We start from the raw sequence: 20,841 nt of genomic DNA on the forward strand, positions 1-20,841 counted from the left end.
TGTTGTGGTGAAATAGTATTCAGCTAAATGGATGCACCATTATTTATGTGACCAACGTTGTATTACTGGCAATTAAGGTTGTCTCTGATTTTTTTTTTTTTTTTTTTTTTTTTGAGACAGGGTCTCATTTTGTCACCCAGGCTCACTGCACAATCTCAGCTCACTATAACCTCCACCTCCCGGGCTCAAGTGATCCTCCCACCTTGGCCTCCTGAGTAGCTGGGACTACAGGCATACACACAATGCCTGGCTAATTTTTGTATTTTCTGAAGAGACGAGGTTTTGCCATGTTGCTCAGGCTGGTCTCGAACTCCTGAGCTCAAGCAACTCACCAGCCTCAGCCTCCCAAAGTGCTAGGATTACAGGCGTGAGCCACCTCGCCCTGCTGATTTTTTAATATTGCAATCAATATTGATAAACATCTCTGTAAATAAGTCACTGTGTAGATTCTTAATTACTCCCTTAGGTTAAATTCCTAGAAACAGACTTGCTGGACCAAAAGGTGAGCATCCTAGAACGCTTTCAGTATGAGCCTGAAACGGTGCATTCTGAGTGCTCTTCAGTCATGACGCTCTATGCACTTGAGTTGGTCACATTCACTCGTCAGCAGCAAATACAAAGAAATAGAACCAAACTACTCAAAATCTGGAAGAAAGTAAAGTCTCTGCCGCTTTGGCACAGTCACTTGGTGCTGTGGCATGTCTTTCTGGTCTTTCATGTGCGTAGATTTTGTCCATGGCTGGAAGCCCGGGGCACACCTCACTGAGTACACTGGATAAAGACATACAAACGACAAACATTCATCGAGTGCTCACCATGTACCAGACCTCACACATCTGAACTTTGCTAATCCTCACAACAACCCTATGTGTAAGTACCATCATCACCCCCATTTTCCAGAAGAAAAAAACTGAGGCACAGACAGGTTAAGGAACTCGCCCAAAGGACACGCACACCTGGTAAAGGGCCAGAATGATATCCGAACCCAGGGAGCTGTGTTCCAGAGTCAGTGCTCAGACCCTCAAAAGGACAGATCCATTTGTCCAGTCTGCTGCACGGTCTTTATAAACGATCATTTTTAATGGCTGCATCGTAGAATCAAAATCAGAAAAAAATCAAAAAGTTCATAAAAGCTTATGAAACACCTTAAAGACTAGTTATGATGCATTCAGATTTGGGGTAAGAAAAAAAAAACCTACCAAACTCTTAGACTTTCATCACAACTACCATGCAAATAGTAACGTCTATCCAATGCTCGTCAACTTTTTTAGAACCACGTCAACCACCTAAGGAGACGACGCTAAGGCCTTGTAGGATAGTGGCCAGGGCAATAAGTCGGGAAAATTTAAGTGGGACTGTTTCAGCTTAGTCTGGAACAAGAAACTTACCCCTAATACTTACAAAATAAAACACAGGGATACTATAACCTCCTGTCTTCCACTGCAAAGGCTAAATACTACACAGACATTCTCCTTTTTAAACTATAAAAACACAATTTTAACTATAAAAAAAAACTTTAAAATTATAAAAAAAGAACTATTCCTGAAAGACAGATAAAAATAATAGTAATAAAGACGCTTAACATCTACTGAGCACTTCCTGTGTGCTAGGTCCTGTACAGAGCGCTTTGTCTGCATTAACTCAGTCAACCTTAAAGGAAGTACAATTATTATCCCCATTTTAGAGACATGGAAACTAAGTCACAGAGAGGTTAAATATTTACCTGAGATTACACAGCCAGCAAGTGACAGCCAGGACAAGACCACAAGCAGGGTGCCCCAGAGGGCACAGCTATAAACAGCACACTAGACTACTCCCCTGTTACAATGTGAGATGAACAGCCTCTGTATAATGAAGCTATAGACTCTTATGTGTGATCTATTACAGCGAATTCCTAGACCATTCTGAGTCCATACCCAGCTCCCCCGAATCACGCCTGGATCAACGCCGCAGAACGCCTCTGGTAAAAACGGATTCACGGGATTAGTAAACAAAGCTTAAAACAAAAACAAAACCCCAAACCATTAACGGTATTAAATAAATAAAACCAACAACTTTGACTGAATCAGGGATCCAAGGGTAAAGACCAAGAGTTTACCTAATGCGCAAGGGCTGAAATATTCAGGGATTTCTATATAATCTTGTGGCAAATAACCCATGTCCTTGAGTGACCTTGAACAACTTCGCTTTTCTGGGCCTCTATTTACTTAATTATTAAAACAAAAGAGCAAAAGCAAAGAGAGGCTGGACTTGTTTAGGATCGTGTCAAACCTCTAGTGTCCCTTTTAGCTCTAAAAATGTTATGATCTTTTAAGCAGGCTCAAGTCAAATCTCATTCTGATTTCTAGTTTCCCTTCACACTTTCTAATTTTCGAAGCTGCCTGGTAACCTCTCCTCTAGGGCAAAATGGCTCCTATTTCCGAGTCTTGCTCGTCCTTTCTTTCCCAACTCCAGTGAGCATATCTCACTCCCATACTCCACCCTGACTCCATAACAAATGGCCTAGTTAAGAGTGGAGGAATGCAACTCACACAGCTAAGTCCCAAAAATAGGGGAAATGTTGTACTCTTCTTCCTCAATAGAAATCTTACTCCGTGCCGAGAAAGAACTGGGAACCCGAAGCCCCTTTGGTTCACAGTACCCTCTCCCAACCGAAAGTGTTCTGAGTGCAGCGCTGTGTCTTGTTGACAATGACAGCAGCCGTGCTCAGCAGTACCATATGGGATCCACAATTTAGCTCCATTAATGCTCTTAATTTGAAGACATCAAGCCCTAATTACACACTGGGTACTAAAAAGGCAAAACCCTTCCCTGGTGCCAGCTACTTAGTGGTACTCTGTTGCCTTAACAGCTGGTTGAGGTAGATTCAGGCCAAGTCGGGGCCTGTGAGCTCTCTCGGGTGGAAGAGACCAGCTCCTGGAGCAAAAGCAAATGGGAACAATAGACTCCCCTTGCCCCCATCAATCCAGCAGTGTGATCCCCTCTAGTTCCAGTGGGTCACCCATTTTCGTCTCATTCTTGACTTGCCCAGTGGAGTGTGCAAGGGTCGTAGCCATTGCTGAGCCTAAAGACCAGGTTTGCCGGGCTCAGGTTCGCCCCCATCTCCACGTGGGGCCGCAGTGCTGTCGCTGCACAGGGAGATCAGTGCTCACCTCCTGTTCCATGCCGCCATGCAGCCGTAGGAATTTTAATTGTGTGGAGGCAGATGGCAACTGCCCTGATGCCGGCGCCCCTGAGCTGCTCAGCAGGGTCTGTAGGAAGAGGCTGTAGTGGAACTCCACCAGCTCGCAACTTGAGAAAAAGACAACCATCTTCTGGTCTTTCTCAAACTACATCGATACAAAGGGAGGAAAAACCGACATATTTTAAGATTAGGTGACGCCAAAATGAATATTTCTCTAAACTATACAGTCATGCTGACCCCCACTTGGAAATAAAGGTGACTATCTTTGAGTTATTTAAAAAAACAAAAACAAAAACAGTGATACTCCACTCTACAAAGAATGCAGGAGAGGAAAACGACACAGCTATTATTTCAAACAGGTTTCCCTTATCTGACAAAAATAAACACACTTTGAAGCACAGCTGTGTGGGAGCTCCGTTCCCTTTATTCGCCCAGGGCTTGCCACATGCAACACTACCTGGCTGAGACCCTACATATGCAGAAAATCTTCACCCTTAAGCCCTTCCACTTACTATTTTCTCACATCTCAGAGAGTCATCACAGAAATCTCGTAAATAAATACACAAATGCCAGGACTCTTGGAGAAACATGAGCACAAGCCCCTATGTCTGCCTCATATTCAGCTGTTCCCGCCACCTGTGATGCTCCTAGTATCAGTCCCAGGAAAGGTATCGAGGACATTTCAAGCTGAACATCATAGCTATCATTGACCTCTGATTCTTTACCATAATCCTAAAACCTGACTGAAAGGATGTATATCAAAGTCTGCATCCGGAATGCAGACATAAGTTGGAAAACTTCTGATTTGTGGTGTCTCAACTCATTGCTCCCAATGGTTTAACACAAGAAAGCAGGCCTTTCTTCCCTGAATCAAGTCGGCTCTAGCCCACAGTCCCACCTTGCATTTCTGAAGGATGAAGGCTGCTAGGCAGACAAGCCTCAGTTTGCTGGGAACCACAGTCACGTGCTGCTCGAGACTCTCCGGTATTGCAAAGCTGTCCAGCTCGTCGCCAGCTGGTGGAGTACACACCTCCTGGACCGCTTTGTCCTTTGGGCTCAACTGGTCATGGCTCTTGTCCAGGACAGAAATACTGACTGGATCATGCAAACTGATATCAGCTAGCCGCGTTACACCTTGGATAAAAGTGAGAAGGGCAAAGCAGACAACAAACACACTGTGAAACTGGTCACAAAAGCGTACCCCCTGTACAGCACCCACCCATGTATGTTAGGACTACATATGTTACCCCATGGGTATCACCAAGTCCCAGCACTGATCTGCCCTAGTGCCAACGTGTGTGTTGTGGGGAGATCTACCAACATTTCCTTCCACAGCCTAACAACCAATCTGTACCAACGTTCTATAAACACTCACCTATGGAACAGCGTCCAAAAGATAGCAACAGATACTGTGACCACCCTCACCTCCCAAAAGGGTTCTCTGGTCAAGTAAGTTATGGCAAATCTTGGATTTCAAAGGTTTCACAAAAGCTTTTTTGCTATTAGCAGCCCTCTCAGGGCCTTTATTGTGTTAATGTGCCCTGAGAATATCCAAGGGAGGGATGTGGGGCATTTCTCAAACTTTCTCGACCACAGAATCCCTTTTTCGTGAATTATCCCTCAAAAATTAGAACATGGGGAACTGTGAGGGACCACATGCATGGCATCTGGTACATGCACATCACAATGTGGCCCAATAAATCAAGGAAACCAGACACAAAAACGTGAAAGCTGCACTGCTGGTCAATGACTCACTGTGTGGGGTGGTTCTGGTGGAGTGATACAACTTTTCCAAGCCTTCGTGTTCCCAGTGATAAAAAAGAGAGCTAAGAATTTCCATCTCACATGGATGGAAGACAGAGAAGAGCTTCATTGATATATTTTTTAAGTTCAATAGCTCTATAGGAGGAAGAGTGATTACATTAAAAATGCACTCAGATAAGAGGTCATCATCTTCAGGGCAAGGGCCCTGCTCTCCATGGATTGCAAGTGCACAAAAACCTCATGAAACCACCAAGCCAACAGCAGCCAGTCTTTTCTCGTCCTCATCCCTGCCCTTTCTCCCTTTCCCCATGCCCTGGGAAACATATCTGTCTTGGATAACTTGCAGAGGGAAGCTGAGAGTGCAGAATATAGAGTTTGAAAAGGCAGTCTTCTAAGGACAGCTCTCTCCCTGCCTCCCACCTCCCTGAGGTTGAGAATCACTGCAGCAAACAACCCAGGTTAAATCTAGGTCCTTCCTCTTCATTAAGAACAAAGAAGGGCCCATCACTTCTTTTCAACTCACCTTCTGTGAGTGTCGCTGATAGCAAGACATTCTGTCGTTTTTGGCATTCAGCATTTACAGCATTAAGTATCACTGTGATGTCCTTTTCAAAACCCAAATCCAAGATTCTGTGATTGTAAAAAAGAAGAAATTTTCAACTATATGAAAAGCAAATGTGGTCTAAGGGGCTACAGAAGTTGCAACAAGGAGAGCAGAAACAGCCCTTCTCTTCTACCTGTCATCATCCTGGGACGAGGCTCACCTGTCTGCTTCATCAAACACCAACCACCGCAGGCGACTAAAATGAATGTTCTTTGTGGATTTTATATGATCCACCAGGCGTCCAGGAGTTGAGATAAGGATATTTATTCCTTTGCGAAGTCTGTTTAAAATTACATATCATAAAAGAAAGTAAATCAAACAGGGCTACGCCAATAGAAAACACAGGAAAAAGGCAAAAGAGACAGACTCATTTCATGTACAGTGCAAACGTGCCATAGCCTGAAATCATGACAAAACATAAAAACTGGGTAGAAAGCTGTGCTTGAGTCTTTCCCTGTACTGTGAAATGCAATTGTTAAGATCTGAAATTACATTAAAATCATAAAACTTTAACTTTGAAAGGGATCATAACTACATAATCCAATGCTCTTTATCTGACTCATTAAGCCTCTCTAGAACCTTCCAAAGAGATTATAGTCTAGCCTGTTCTCGAAGGTTTCTGTGCCAGGGAATCTAGTATCTGAGCAAGTGATCCCACGCCAATGTGCTCCAATTGCTAGGACACTTTTTTCTTATGCTAAGCCCTTTATGTAACTTCCATTCAATGGGGCTCAGCTTTGTCCCATGTGTTATATACAATAAATCTAATTTCTCATTCCCCAAACAACCATTTTCCTGTCAGTCCACCGTAATAAAAGCTTCCAATTTTTAGCACATTTTTTTTTCTTTGTAGAGACGGGGGTCTCGCTATGTTGCCTAGGCTGGTCTCAAACTCCTGGTCTTAAGTCATCCTCCTGCCTTGGCCTCCCAAAGTGCTAGGATTACAGGCATGAGCCACTGCACCCAGCCTAGCTGGATATATTTTCAAGCTTCCCTTGCAGTTAAGTATAGTCATGCTTGCTTTGGCAATGGGATAAAAGGGTAAAGGGAACATGCCAATCACACAAGCACCTTCAGAGGGAGCAGGTGTGAGCATCTCTGAACCTGCTGGCAAGAAATTAGACGCAATGGTTGGAGTGCCTGCAACTATCTAAGACTACGAGGTAATCTTAAAAACGGAATCCTTCCACAGTGGCACAAAAAGACAGAAAGAGCTTGGTCCCCGACACTGGAGCCCTGGACTGGCTCTGTCAGATTTCTTAAATGTGAAAGAAAAATAAAACTTGTATATTGTTTGTGCCACTGTTATTTGTTATTATTGTTGTTATTCACAGCTGAGTCGAATCCTAACCAATGCTTTGAGCTTTCAGGTTTCATATTTACTCCTCAGTTATAGACTACATGCATCATTATTGAGTACTGATTATTAAGCTATAATACAATAAAAATGTTTTCAAAAGAATGAAGACAATTTGAGATTTACTTGTTGCAACGATTTTCAACTGACACCCATTACAAATCCTAATAAAGAAAGGAATAAACATATTCGGTCGTAAAAAGCAAGTTACAAAGCACTACGTAAGTGAACGATCTTGTTTTTGTAAAAGCAAACAACAAAACCCCAAACTCTCAATGTCCACAGAAGTGAGTGGCACGCAGGTGGATGTATACTAAAGCAGGGATGCTATAGGGTGTGGGGTAGGTGGGAGTTAAGAAGGTGACAGCACTGTTACTAGCAACATCAGAAGGAAACCTGTTTGTAGGTTTAATATTTTAAAAAACAGCACCGTCTAGAGGTGACCGCTCCCCACTGACTCAATCTGTCCCTGTGCACCGGGACTAGGAAGCAGAGCCTGAGATAAAGCTCTCAGCAGGTTTAGGAGGAACCAGCCTTACTGAATAGGAAGGCAGGACAGATTCAAGAAGGAAACAACAACCAACAAACCTCTTCCTACCTGGCCTTTTCTGATTTTCTCTTCTCTCCTCCCATTAACACTCCAGGCACAATCCAGGTGAAAGGCTACAGAAAGAGAGCAGACCACAGTCAGTGCAAAGCCCCCTTTACTAACATCAGACATTGATTCCAAATTCCCTTTCCTTAAACAAGGCATGGGAGAGAACTGGTGCTTCTCATTGTATAAGGTGTTATTGTGCAGACACAATTCCTAGGCATTGCTACACCCACGTTCACTATCAGCAGTAACTTGAATTACAGGTATATAACTAGCTTCTACCACAGTGAGAGAGAAATGTGAGCTTCTTAAATCATTCAAGTAGCTTGCCTTTCTTTTCCCACAGAGCCTGAATTGAAAACACATGTCAGTAAGTCTATTGCCATTTTTGGGGTTAAGACAAACCCAAGCAACACCTTTCCCTACTCTCCACCCCTAATAAAAGAAAGGATGGATCAATTCATGATCCAATTTGGTGAGCCGGCTGGCTTTGATTCTGAAGCCTTCACTCTCTTTTCTTAAACAAACCCTACTTGCAGCTAAGTTGCTTTCTACTGGATCACCGTCAGGCTGTACCTGTGAATTTCTGTGTGTGGCTTGCTAGTGACTATGATGAACAAATTGTAGGACTTTATGCACCAGGAGTCACTGATAATTCAGCTAAGCTAGAAATTGGTAGGTTTAGATCAGTAAAAACCTATAAACTATCTAGAGAGAGCAGAGATATCCAGGCAAAAGGAAATAATTCTTATCTCTTTGAAAATAAAGAATAGACTGTAGTATATTAAATCCTTCCTCAAAGTCAGCAAGCAAGATAAAATGGAACTCATGGTTTGCCTTACCTTAAGCAGTTTCTGGACAGTGTCAAAGCTTTGTAGAGCCAGCTGTAAAAATTTTAAAAGTTATAGATGATGAACAGGATCCCCTTTTTTTTTTTTTAAGACAATTTAATGTGATTAGGATACAAACTTGGACCTCAAGTTAAGATTTAAGAAGAAAAAAATCCTATACACAGAATCTAATATACCTTGTTCTTAGACTGGTTCTGCAACTTGTCAGTTTGGGCAAAGAGGGTAAAGACACCACGTCTATTTCTTGGACATACACAAAAATAGTGTTTTGTGCTCCCTCTGCTGGCTCAAATTCCCAGAGTGCCACACAGAGAAGTTCAAGTCTGTGGTGCATAAAAATGTAAGGGAATGAAACAAAGTAACCTGAATTTGACTCTCCTTAGAAAGAGAAAGAATATACTATGTATGCAGAGTAAACCAGAATAGCGATGCAACAGGGTAGCCTCTGGGAACTTCACTCTCAAGGTGCGATGACTGTATCCTACAACTGTGCCAGGGTATCTGAAGCCTGGGAGATGGTTGCTCCTCAAGCTTATATCAATAAAACAAAAGCAAACCAACAGCTCCACTGGAGAATAAAGCAAGTGAAAATTAAAGTAGGCTACAACCATTAACAACCTTCAAAAATGCCTCATACAGAATCCCGTTCTTAAAGGACGTATATACAGTTTCCACATATTTAGTATTCATGAAGCATCCTAGAGAAGTAGCAACTTTGCAGCTGTAAAAATTTTAATAGCTTCTGTGCCTGCTCCTTCATTGGACTGAGCCGAGATAGGGGACTGCAGGCTATATAAAAAGCTGACTTCAAATCATCTCTGTGATCAATTCTCTGTAAGGAAGTGATTAGCATTTGATATAGAAACCAGATACCCTAATCTGAAGTTGCCTCTGTAGGCAAATAAAATAGATCAGATAGAAGAGATTTCTACCAAGAAAGAAAAAAATATTGAAAAGTTTAACTTTTAGGAACGAGTAACATTTTTGGTAGCAGTAGCTTCTTAAAAAAAATAAAGGTTCATTTTCAGAGCCAACTGCTTTTGGTTTTGAATTAAGTTGCTAAAAAATTGCATTTCTGTAGTTTTTTTTTTTAGCAACTTAATTCAAAACCCAATTAAACAGACATTTAATAGTATCATTAGTTTCTAGACAACAGGAAAATACTTTTCCATACTTATGATTCTCAGAGACTACTTGAATATTTCTCCTTGACAAGAACCAGAAGGACAGTTTCCAGGCAACTGGAGCTGGTGTGCAGTGGCTTGTGCAGGAGGGAGAAACATGGCAAAACCACTTTCAAATTCAACGGGACATTAGTGAAGCATGTGCTTCAAACTTGCCCCAAAAGGGAGCCTGCTTACCTCTCTCGTTGGCACGAGCACCAGGGCATAGGGGCCATCACTGCGCTGTTGACACACAGAAAAAAAAATGCCATGAGCAGGATAAACAAAGGCAGACTCCAAACGGACAGGACACAGGGGTGGCCGGTTGTAGAACATCAGAAGCACTCTTAATGAAGAAAGGGGCAAAATAAGGTTGCCCACTGATGTGGTTTGGCTGTGCCCCCACCCAAATTTCTACTTGCATTGGATCTCCCAGAATTCCCACATGTTGTAGGAAAGGGCAGGGGGCAGGAGGGAGGTGGTAATTGAATCATGGGGGCCGGTTATTCTCGTGATAATAAATAAGTCTCAGGAGATCTGATGGGTTTATCAGGGGTTTCTGCTTTTGCGTCTTCCTCATTCTCTCTTGCTGCTGCCATGTAAGAAATGCCTTTCGTCCTCTGCCATGATTATGAGACCTCCCCCAGCCATGTGGAACTGTAAGTCAAATTAAACCTCCTTTTCTTCCCAGTCTCGGGTATGTTTTTATCAGCAGCGTAAAAATGGACTAACGCACCCACTAACCCCATTATTCTAGAATACTGTTCTAGAAGTCCTGGCCCATACAATCAGACAAAAAACATGATGTATAAAATTAGAAAATAGGAAACAAAATTATTGTTAGCAGATGTTATTTTCTCTTACAAAAAAAAACCATAAGAGAACTAATGTAAAATCTACTACAAACAAGATAATTTTGTCAAGCAGCTGAATGCAAAATTAACATATAAAAATCAATACCCAGACGGGTGCGGTGGCTCACGCCTATAATCCCAGCACTTTGGGAGGCCAGGGCAGGCGGATCACTTGAGGTCAGGAGTTTGAGATCAGACTGGCCAACAGGGTAAAACCCCATCTCTACTAAAAATACAAAAATTAGCTGGGTATGGTGGCGGGCGCCTGTAATCCCAGCTCTTCGGGAGGCTGAGGCAGGAGAATCACTTGAACCCGGGAGGTGGAGGTTGCAGTGGACTGAGATCGCACCATTGCACTCCAGCCTGGGCAACAAGTGCAAAACTCAGTCTCAAAAAAAAAAAAAAAAAAAAAATTCAATAGCCTTCCAATATAAAAAGTTAATAGCCACAAAAAAGATAAAAGGAATATAAGCTTAGCAAAAAATATACAAAATCTATATGAAGAAAATTTAAAAACACCTCTGAGGGGCATAAAGTAAATTTTGAATAAACGGAAAGATACACCCTATTTCCAGATAAGAAGATGTAATAGTACATATAAGCTAATTCTCTCTAAATCACTCCATAAATGTAACGTGATTCTAACAAAAATGCCACAAATATGTGTATATATAAAATAACATATATAACCAAACAAACTGATTTGAAAGTTCATATGGAAAAATAAATGTACAAAAATAACCAAGACATTTATGAAAAACATATCAGATGTTAAAATAATTTAAAGCTACAGCAATTACAAATAATGATACTGGCACACAAATAGAGATCATAATAGCAAATAAAGTTGAGAATAGAATCAAATAGATAACGAAATTTAGAAAATAATATAAGGGCCATTTTATATCAGCAAGAAAAAGATGGTTTAATTCAAAAGTCCTGTGAGAAAAAAATAAAGTTAGGAAAACAAAGCTGGAATTGTCCTTTTAATAGATGACGTAAAACTCAGAAACCTTAAAATAAAACACAGATACGTTTTATTACCTAAGAATTTTAAATTTCAGAACAGAAAAATAATACCTAAACAAAACCAAGAGTCAAATGATAACCTGGGGGGAAAATATGCCACACCTGAGAGAAAGAGCTAATTTCCTTAATTTATATATTTTTAAAAGCCCTGTAATTCAATCTTTAAAAAAAGACCAACTTGGCCGGGCATGGTCGCTCACGCCTGTAATCTCAGCACCTTGGGAGGCTGAGGTGGGTGGATTACTTGAGGTCAAGAGTTAGAGACCAGCCTGGCCAACATGGTGAAACCCCATGTCTACAGAAATACAAAAAAAATTAGCCAGGTGTGGTGGTGCATGCCTGTAATCCCAGCTACTCAGGCGGCTGAGACAGGAGAATCTCGAACCCAGGAGGCGGAGGTTGCAGCGAGCCGAGATCGTGCCATTGCACTCCAGCCTGGGCAACAGAGCGAGACTTCATCCCAAACAAAACAAAACAAAACAAAATTCAAATAGAAAAATGAATAAAGGGCCGGATGTGGTGGCTCATGCCTGTAATCCCAGCACTATGGGAGGCCAAGGCGGGCGGATCACTTGAAGTCAGAAGTTCAAGTCTAGCCTGGCCAACATGGTGAAACCCCATCTCTACTAAAACTACAAAAATTAGGCGGGCGTGGTGGTGGGCACCTGTAATCCCAGCAGTTTGGGAGCCTGAGGCAAGAGAACTGCTTGAACCCGGGAGGTGGGGGTTTCAGTGAGCCGAGATTGCGCCACTCCACTCTAGCCTGGGCAACAGAGCGAGACTTTGTCTCAAAAAAAAAAAAAAAAAAAAAAAGAAGAAGAAACATAAAGCAGCTGAGAGCATTGGAGGGCATGGGAAAACTGGACCTTCTACACCGCTGCTGGAGTGCACACTGGCATATTTCCTTTCAAGTTTAATGTTGGCATTATCTACTAAAATAAAAATGCAAATTCCACTTACAGAAATTTCTCCTATAGACCATATGTGTGTGTAAAGAGGTTGTAGAATATTTTATAGACTGTATTTAAGTGGCCTTGTTTGTAGCAAAATACTGAACATAATATAAATTCCACCAACCAATAAGAGAATGAGTCAGTAATTCATGGTACATACATACATACAACGAAATGCTAGGCAGTCATCAAAAAGAACAAGGTAGCCCAATATGGTGCTAATTAAGGAGCCCAAAACACATCAAAGGAACCAAAGCAAGGCACAGAACATCCTGCATAACAAAGCAACCACTCGTGTATCAAACCAAGCAAAACAGAAAAACAAAAAGCTTCACAAAATTGGTAAGAAGAATTACACATCCTCATATTTGCTTGATATGCAGAGAATTTCCCCAGGAGGATATACAAGAGGCTGGTAATAACCACCATGGCATCTTGAGAAGCAAACTGTGCACTAGGGGAAAGTGGGAATAGATGACTTTACTTTTCACTATATACATTTTTAGTACTCTTCGAAATTTTTAAGACATACATGGTACATTATATCTAAAAAGTATTAATAAAAAAAATAGAAGAAACCAAAGTAATCCGAAAAAGGCCCCTAAGCCAATGGTGCCTTGCACATCCAAAGTGCTCAAAGACACTGAATGAATGAACAAAACAACATTAGTGCCAAAGCTAAGCAGAGAGTTAACAGCAAATTCAATTACAAGTATGGTTTTCGTGTTTTACATAAGAAACGTTTACCCAAAAGAAGAAAAGGATTTGGAATTCAAACCACAGTTGTCTGTACTCAACATCGACTTTGTGATACTACACTGAACGCAAGCTAGGAATAGTAAATATGCTAGTACAACAGTAGCAACGTGCCACCGTGTGACGTTAGGAGATTCTGACATTTCAAAAGGTGTTACTACACAGAGAAGAAGAAAGAAAAATCAATTCCTTACAGGGCACAAGTAAGTGAGGGAGGATGGATATGATATTAAAAAAAAAAAATCAGAGCCAAAATAACTGAAGAGTGTGAACACAGAAAAGCAGTCCATTCTCATGCCATCACCAAAGTAATTTAAGGATCTGTTGGGTGCCTTAAATTTGCTGTGCCCTCCAGATAAGTTTTTTACAGGTCAAATCATTTTACAATGAACTCCAAGGGACTATATTGAGTATTACTTGAAATAAGTGAATTAAATTGAGGCTTGGAAAACTGTGTTTCTACAGAATATTCCAGTCTTTAATACAATGACTGACCTGTTCATGATTTTTTAAAATATTGCAGCAAGTAAAATATGACATATAACCAATCAAATCACTGCCCCTCCAACTAGCCACATGACCACGTTGCTGACGATGGCTAAAGCATGATGTCACCATGCACTGCCCGTCGGGTCTCAACACTGCACATGCATTAGCTCAACCCTGATCCCAGAACTTGGAGACAGGCACTGACTGCTACTATCCCTGTGCCACAGCAAAGGCACTGAGGCACAGAGGATGAACAATTTGCCTCAAGTTACCCTCAGACCCAGGATTGAGCACAGCTGCCCACCACACCATTCCCCTGATGTGTATGTCATCAAATCTCTCTCATCCTCCAGTCATGGATCTATGAAATGAGAGTTAGGCTAGAACTGTATAAGCCATCCAAGCTCAAATAGTCCAAACTCTTCAACTGGTATAAAGAAAAACCTCCCCACTGGCAAGATGTTCTCCTGGAGTACGTAAGTGGATGAGACTTTACTACATGATTGTAGTAATTCACATTTATTTTTCTCTATGTGCCAGGGACAATGCTAAGCACTTTACACAAATTCTCTCACTGTAAAGCACTTAATAGGGGAAAAAAAATCAGTTACCTTTAGGAAGTAAAATTCCTCACTCAGAGAAAACCAATGTTAACAGTTTGCTAAGAATTATTCTAGCCTTTTTATGCATATATACACAACTATTACTTATGAAACTGGGGTCACATTATACACATCATTTTGTAACCTGCCCTTTTTCAAGTAACAAAGCAAGAATATTTGCTCAATTTCACGAATAGTAACTGAAAAAGTATCTTTTTTTAATGGCTATACTTGGTTCCATCTCTGGATGATTTTGTAGGGTTTAACTGATTTTAAAAAATTCTGAACCTATTCATTTTGAATGAATTCAGGCTTATAATTTCAGACTTACAAAATTTTGCATAAAAAAATACAAGGAATTTCCACACACCCTTCTCTCAGCTTCTCCATATGTATTATCAACACTTTCATCCACTCATTTTAGCATCTATGATAACTCATGCCTGAAACAATATTACTGTGGCATTTGCCAAATGGTGACTTTCTATTTCTATCATTTCTATATTTATTTATTAGAGTTCCACATAAAGAAGAATTCTACCTTCTCCCTCATTTATTTATTGAATAATTTATTTGTATCAGTTTGAACTCATGGATATTTTGTTTTAGTTTATAGACTGTAATGCAACACTATTATTGTCACTCAAATATCAGGTAGGCTAGATATACTGCTAATTCTGCATATCCAAACTGAGAAAAACAGTAATCGATTAGCTTTTGTCTGTTTTCTGCACTCACCTCACTTTCTATTTCTGGTCTCACCACTTCCTCTCAGCTGAGAATAACGAGGGCTGTATTTGTAGGATCCTGGGCTGTCGTTTGAGATGAAGCCTCTGCCCACGGATCACAGCAGTTAACTGGCCTCCTAGGGAACTCAACTCAGGCACTAACTTAACATGTTTCACAACTAAAGATAAATTCTAGATAATCTTAAAAATGAGGCAGCCCAATTTGTCCTCATATTAACATTTCAGCTAAATGGGTGCTTATTTTCATATTTACTGTTCATGAGAAACCACTGTTTTAAATATGAAGTTCAGCCTTCTTGGTCAAAAGTAAACACCACATTGGAACTTAGAAGGTTAAAATTTAATGCTTTATATACAACACAGACTTGAGCATGAATGGATAGCTGCAAAACCAGATCACCTTTATTGAGTGACCATTCTGTAAAAGGTCCCATGTTAGGTACTGTGGAAGACACAGATGCATGGCCCCTACATAGCACAGGAGCCAGGAATTAACCTTCACTGTAAGTTTTCACACAAGAGTAAGGAGCTTGGTCTCTGCAGCCAAACAGAACTGAGGTACAAATCTAGTTCCACCATTACTTGTTGCATGGCGTTGGTTATTTAACTTTCCTAAGCCTCCGTTCTTCTTTGTAAAATGTGGATAACAGTAATACCTGTAACATGGTGGGGGAGAGAGCAGTTAAAGATTCAAGAAGGGAACACACGCAAAGTATCATGCCTGACACACGGGGAGCATCTTACACTTACTATGACAATTGTGAAGTGTATTTATTCTACTCTAGGCACAGTCTCTAGATACAACACATTTATGTAATAAATAAATTAAAAGGAGGTGAAAAATACTCAGTGAAAACAGATTCTTTTAGTCCTAATATTTCTGTTATGCTTCAGTTTGATGGTTGCTTATGCACTATGAGCGATGACAGAAAAACACATTTGATACACACCTGTATTTTTGACTCCATTGCTTGAAGGGACTGGACCACAGGGATGCAATAGGCAAGAGTTTTACCTTTCAAAAAAAAAGCAGAAGCAACTAAAATCACACACCCTACAGATGTAAGAAAAGCAAAGGATGTAAAGAAAACAGGCTCTGCTATCTTCCAGTAGTACTAAATTCTGGGGAAAGGGAAACTGCCCATTATACATCCAAGAGAAGTGAAAAGGGACTTCCCCTGTCTGCCACAAATCCCAATTTTGCTTTGTAAAATGAGTACTTCTAAAAAAGTAGAAGCTTCAGTTCCTTTATTCATCTAACAAGAGATAACGATATGACTCCCAAATTACACAGAAGCTCAACTTGATGGCTGTCTGTAGGAGCCAGAAAATTCCTCCTTTGAAGTCCTCCCTACCCTTTCAGATGAGCTTCAGTGGTCAATTACATCTCTGCAGTGCTGATGTGATTGGGAGCCAGTCTGTACTCTAGAGCTAATCTCTAATTGCGGAGAAACCAACAGATGGCAAAAACTTTGGGTATCCAGCCTTCTGAATGGTGGCCGAGCTGGTAGGAGTAAAGGATAGCTGACTGCCCACTGAGGGCACATGAGGGTCAAAACAGCAAGTCCAGACTGGCCTGGAACATGGCAGAAACAGTGTTCTGTCCTTGAGCACAAGTGGCATCTGATCAGTGTCTGATCTGGCTCAGGCCAGAAATCACTCTGTGTTTAACACCAGAAGAAGACATTCATTCTCCACTAGAGTGAGAATGCGCAACTGGGGCCACAGAGTGTGGAACTTGGTAAAGCCCTGAAATAGGCTCTGAGGAAATTATAGCCGAACCTGACTACTTCCTAATCATTTCTCATCGTGGCACCATCAACTGTCCCCTTCCTTTCATTATGTGAACACATTCAGGGCTCCAATCAAAAGTATGACCTCCCTCCCCCAAATGAAACAAAATTGCCACCACCACCAACCCAGACACCTCACGGCAAAACCTACTGCACGACCATGGGCCTGAGCAGAGGAAAAAGGGCAGAGACGAAATGAGACTAACCTGAGCCCGTCTGGGATCTCACAAGAGCATCTCTGCCTTCCAGCAACACAGGAATACTTTGCTTCTGAACACTGGGCCACCCGAAAAAAAGAACACACTTTATCTATATTATCCAGTTACTGGCAGAGATGCAGGATACATAAAAGGCAACTGCCCACACTTGGATTCATCTAGCAACTGCCTCCTTAGAAGCTATCAAAGCATTCAAATAAAGGTGTGAAGAAACTCTTGATGATTATAAAGATCAAACCCTAGTTATATTTTTGGAACTTAGCCTGAAAATGGTGAGGCAAACCACAGACTGGCCATTCTATTAAACTAATTCTTTTAAAAATGAGACAGGCAGCTGACTGCGGTGGCTCACACCTGTAATCCCTGCACTTTGGGAGGCTGAGGTGGGTGGATCACCTGAGGTCAGGAGTTTGACCGGCCTGGCCAACATGATGAAACCCCATCTCTACTAAAAATACAAAAAATTAGCTGGGAGTGGTGGCACGCACTTGTAATCCCAGCTACTCAGGAGGCTGAGGCAAGAGAATCGCTTGAACCTGGGAGGCAGCGATGGTAGTGAGCCAAGATCGCACCACTGCACTCCAGCCTGGGAAATAAGAGCAAAACTCCGTCTCAAAAAAAAAAAAAGAAAAAGAAACAGGCATGACAACAAATCAGAGTTACCACAAAGTATATCACACACTCTTGCCTTCACTAACAGGAATATGAAATACAATGAAACATAATGGAAAGGTTTCCATGCAGCATAGCAGGAGGAAGCTCGCCAACTATTAAGAGAGCAAGCAGCAGCTGTCCATTCTCCAGGAAAAGGTTATGGACATGCTGAAATGTGTGTCTACACATGCATTTTAAAACAAGAAACAAAAGAGACACAAAAATCACTTAAATTTGGTTGATCAAACAAACAAAAAACTTGTGGGGAGGTCCCTTAATTTGGTCTTTAATATTCCCATTAATTTTTACTAGTAAAAGTAAAAAATCATTATGAAAATAAACAGAAGCACAAATACTCAAAACAAGGAAGCTCATCTCCTCGCACCTATTTTACTTCTTTATTTTCCAGGAGTCATTCCCTGTAACAAACATTGAAAACATTTTTTCAGTATCCCACTCTATCCAACTGAGCATTTACTCTTGTCTTTTTGGTTGACCCTAATTCTTACTATTAAGAAATGACATGGTCACATTCTATATTTTGGCCAAATTCTTTTCAGGGAAGCACAGAAAACAGCGGCGCTCATGCAGCCCACCTTCTGGATGAGACGTCTCTTGCGGTTTAGAGCCAAGGGCAGAACTGGATGGAAAGCCAGTCTTTCCATTTAACAGGTGGAGAGAATGAGTAGCTAAGTGAGATGACAACCCTTTATGGTCAATAACCTGGCACTGTTTTCCAACGCCAAGACACAAATTTGCTCTGCCTTGCACACACAGGTTTCATCCGGTTATACCCACGTAATGCCTAAGAAATCAAGAGGAGCCTGAAGTTCTTACCTGGTCATACTAGACATTTTTAAGACCGTATTTATTGTGGAAATCTAAAAGAAAAGATGAAAAAGCTTTAATTAATATTTTGATACAAAATATTTAATGAAATTACACAAAAAAGGAGAAACTATTGAGAGGACATTGACTACTACGATCAAATTCAGTTCCTCCACCCAGGTGGTGCTCTCTATTTGGGGCGATTCTGCCGCCTGCTCTAACTCCCTGGGGACACAGGGCAAAGTCTGGAAAAATTTTTGCTTGCTATAACCAGGGGAGGGGGGCACTGCTGGCATCTAGTGGGTAGAGGCCTGGGATGCTGCTGAACATCCTACAGCGCACAGGACAGTCCCCTAAACTAGCCTGACCTAGTCCAAAATGTCCATAGCACCAAGGCTGAGAAACCCTGTTCTGCCCTGCAGGTGAGAAAACAAGTTTAGGTAACCCACCCTACAGAAGGGGTAGGTAAGCTATAACCGTAAGTGCAGAGGAAACCAAGCCTGCCTAAAAGTTAATTTATTTTTTTTCTTCTTACTCATGAGTCTGGAGAACTTACTTTTTTTCCTTTAAAGTGTCCATTTGTTTGTAGAACACACACTAAAATACTCTTCTTCCCTTACCTCTCTAAAACTGTGGACGTCCTTTAACAGCAAGATGCCAGCACAGTTCCCTCTCCTACGGTCACTGTGACATCTGCCACCACAAATGGCTTCACCACTACAACTATCCAATAAATAGGGAGCTGTTTGAAGTTTAGCAAGTGATGTCCTGACCCTAAATCACGTTAGTCGAGGAAAGTCTTCAGTACTTAAAAAAACACACACCAAAAAACCACAAAAAAAACGGAGGATGAGGGAAGGTGGGGGCCAGAAAACAGTGAACAGTAACTAAGCACCCTTGAACTGTCCTAGAAGAGTATCATCTCAATCTGAGTTCATTCAGGTAACTTAGAGCAGAAACAAACACTCTCCGATTTCTCTTCCTAGCACTGCCATTTCACAGACCTTCTGAACGGACAAACACACCAAAAAAAACCGACCCAGAAAACACTGAAAGGTACTTACTAAATGTGGGTGGAGGCCCAGCTCATGAAAAACAGCTGAAGTAAACACTTTTTCTTGCACCTGCTTTACCATAGGTCTGCAAATGATGAACAAAAACCCAGGCATCAGTGCCAATATTAACAAAGAAAAGGCAGAACACATTCTTTTTTCTTCCTGAAGGGCATCTGCCCCTGGACATACCTGTGGAGTTCTGGAACGTCAGGGTTGTTTTTAAACAGTGATGAAGTCTTAATGCATTGTCTCTCCTCCTGGTTTCTATCACTTGTGCTAACCGAATGCTTCTTTGGAGAAAACATTTTTTGTGTGTTCCCCTTAAAAGTCCTTTGAGTTTCTTTAACACTAGTTTTCTTGGCTGGGAGAAATGAAGTTTCGTTCCTCCATTTCGCTGGGGGAGCCTCACTGGACGCTTGGTATTTTCTTTTCGTAGCCTTTGCTTGCTGCGTTGTTCCCAGAAGGAAAGATCAACAAGAGATGCATTAGTCCATGAAGACAGAGCTCCGAGTGAAGCCTGACTGCCCACAGAATTGCATCTCTCCCTGCAGAGATCATTATGCCCCATATGTCAAGCAACAGTTTAGGGTTTGCAATCAGACTCTTTGACTCAGCTTCTTCCAAAAGGTAAAGAAAAGAAAAAAGAAAAAAGTCTCAGCTCACTCATCTACCAGACCTCACCAGCCATTCTTAACTGTTAAATCAATCAAGATAAGGTAAGGATGAAGAAGCAGCATTTTTCCAGTTGAATGTTAACTAATGGAGTCTGTTTTAAGGGAAGCAAGAATCCACCTTGTGAAGGGTGTGTCAATCCATATTCCTAGGAACCCATTCACCCAAGGAGAAAAGAGGGGTGGGGGAAAATGAATCTTTTCTCTCCACCAACAAAGCACACTGGAGACCACACAGGAGAGAGGGGCGAGGGGAAATGCGCATCTCAGCCCGTGCCCAGGAAGCGGAAACCTTCATTACCATTCTACCCTAGTGCCTGGATCTCTGTCATTCTCTCCTCTCAAGCTGCTCCTCCAGATTCAGATGGCCTGGAGAAAATTCCTACACCCTGTTCCCATTCCAAATGAGAATGCCGCTCCATCCATCACCTCTACCACAATTACTTCCTACCTCCCTTGCCTTTCGAGTCTCTGAGTCCCCGAGTCCCTGCCTGATTGCCGATTACAGGCTACACAGCACTAGGGATCTCTTGCCTGTTGCTTCTTATTTCCATTATAGGAATGTGGTTAAATGCATGATGTCCAAACTTCCCCTAGGAGAAGGAACATCCAATTCCTCTATTTTCTTTGGCCTTCTTTTCTGATTTACAAATGAATATAAAAGCATCCCTT

The 20,841-nt window shown here is 41.5% G+C and overlaps 1 protein-coding gene across 5 annotated transcripts in view; it reads right to left on the reverse strand.

Moving 5' to 3' along the window:
- DDX31 (DEAD-box helicase 31) overlaps nt 1-20,841 on the reverse strand; it is a 75,293-nt gene that overhangs the window by 48,049 nt on the left and 6,403 nt on the right. For 4 of the 5 annotated variants that reach the window (XM_054502290.2, XM_054502296.2, XM_054502291.2 and 1 more), the window contains exons 2-13: nt 19,688-19,944; nt 19,508-19,583; nt 18,453-18,496; nt 16,950-17,020; nt 15,901-15,965; nt 9,717-9,761; nt 8,347-8,388; nt 7,508-7,572; nt 5,713-5,832; nt 5,472-5,578; nt 4,083-4,318; nt 3,153-3,329 (exon numbers count right to left, since the gene is read on the reverse strand). In XM_054502290.2, the coding sequence (XP_054358265.1) occupies nt 3,153-3,329; nt 4,083-4,318; nt 5,472-5,578; nt 5,713-5,832; nt 7,508-7,572; nt 8,347-8,388; nt 9,717-9,761; nt 15,901-15,965; nt 16,950-17,020; nt 18,453-18,496; nt 19,508-19,583; nt 19,688-19,944 (1,305 nt within the window). Of the gene's footprint in view, nt 1-3,152; nt 3,330-4,082; nt 4,319-5,471; nt 5,579-5,712; nt 5,833-7,507; nt 7,573-8,346; nt 8,389-9,716; nt 9,762-13,507; nt 15,607-15,900; nt 15,966-16,949; nt 17,021-18,452; nt 18,497-19,507; nt 19,584-19,687; nt 19,945-20,841 lie in introns of those variants that run through there. The other variant, XM_054502295.2, reaches the window with a different exon arrangement.

Source organism: Pongo pygmaeus, chromosome 13 (genome assembly GCF_028885625.2).
Source record: "Pongo pygmaeus isolate AG05252 chromosome 13, NHGRI_mPonPyg2-v2.0_pri, whole genome shotgun sequence".
In the NCBI taxonomy this organism is placed as follows: domain Eukaryota; kingdom Metazoa; phylum Chordata; class Mammalia; order Primates; family Hominidae; genus Pongo; species Pongo pygmaeus.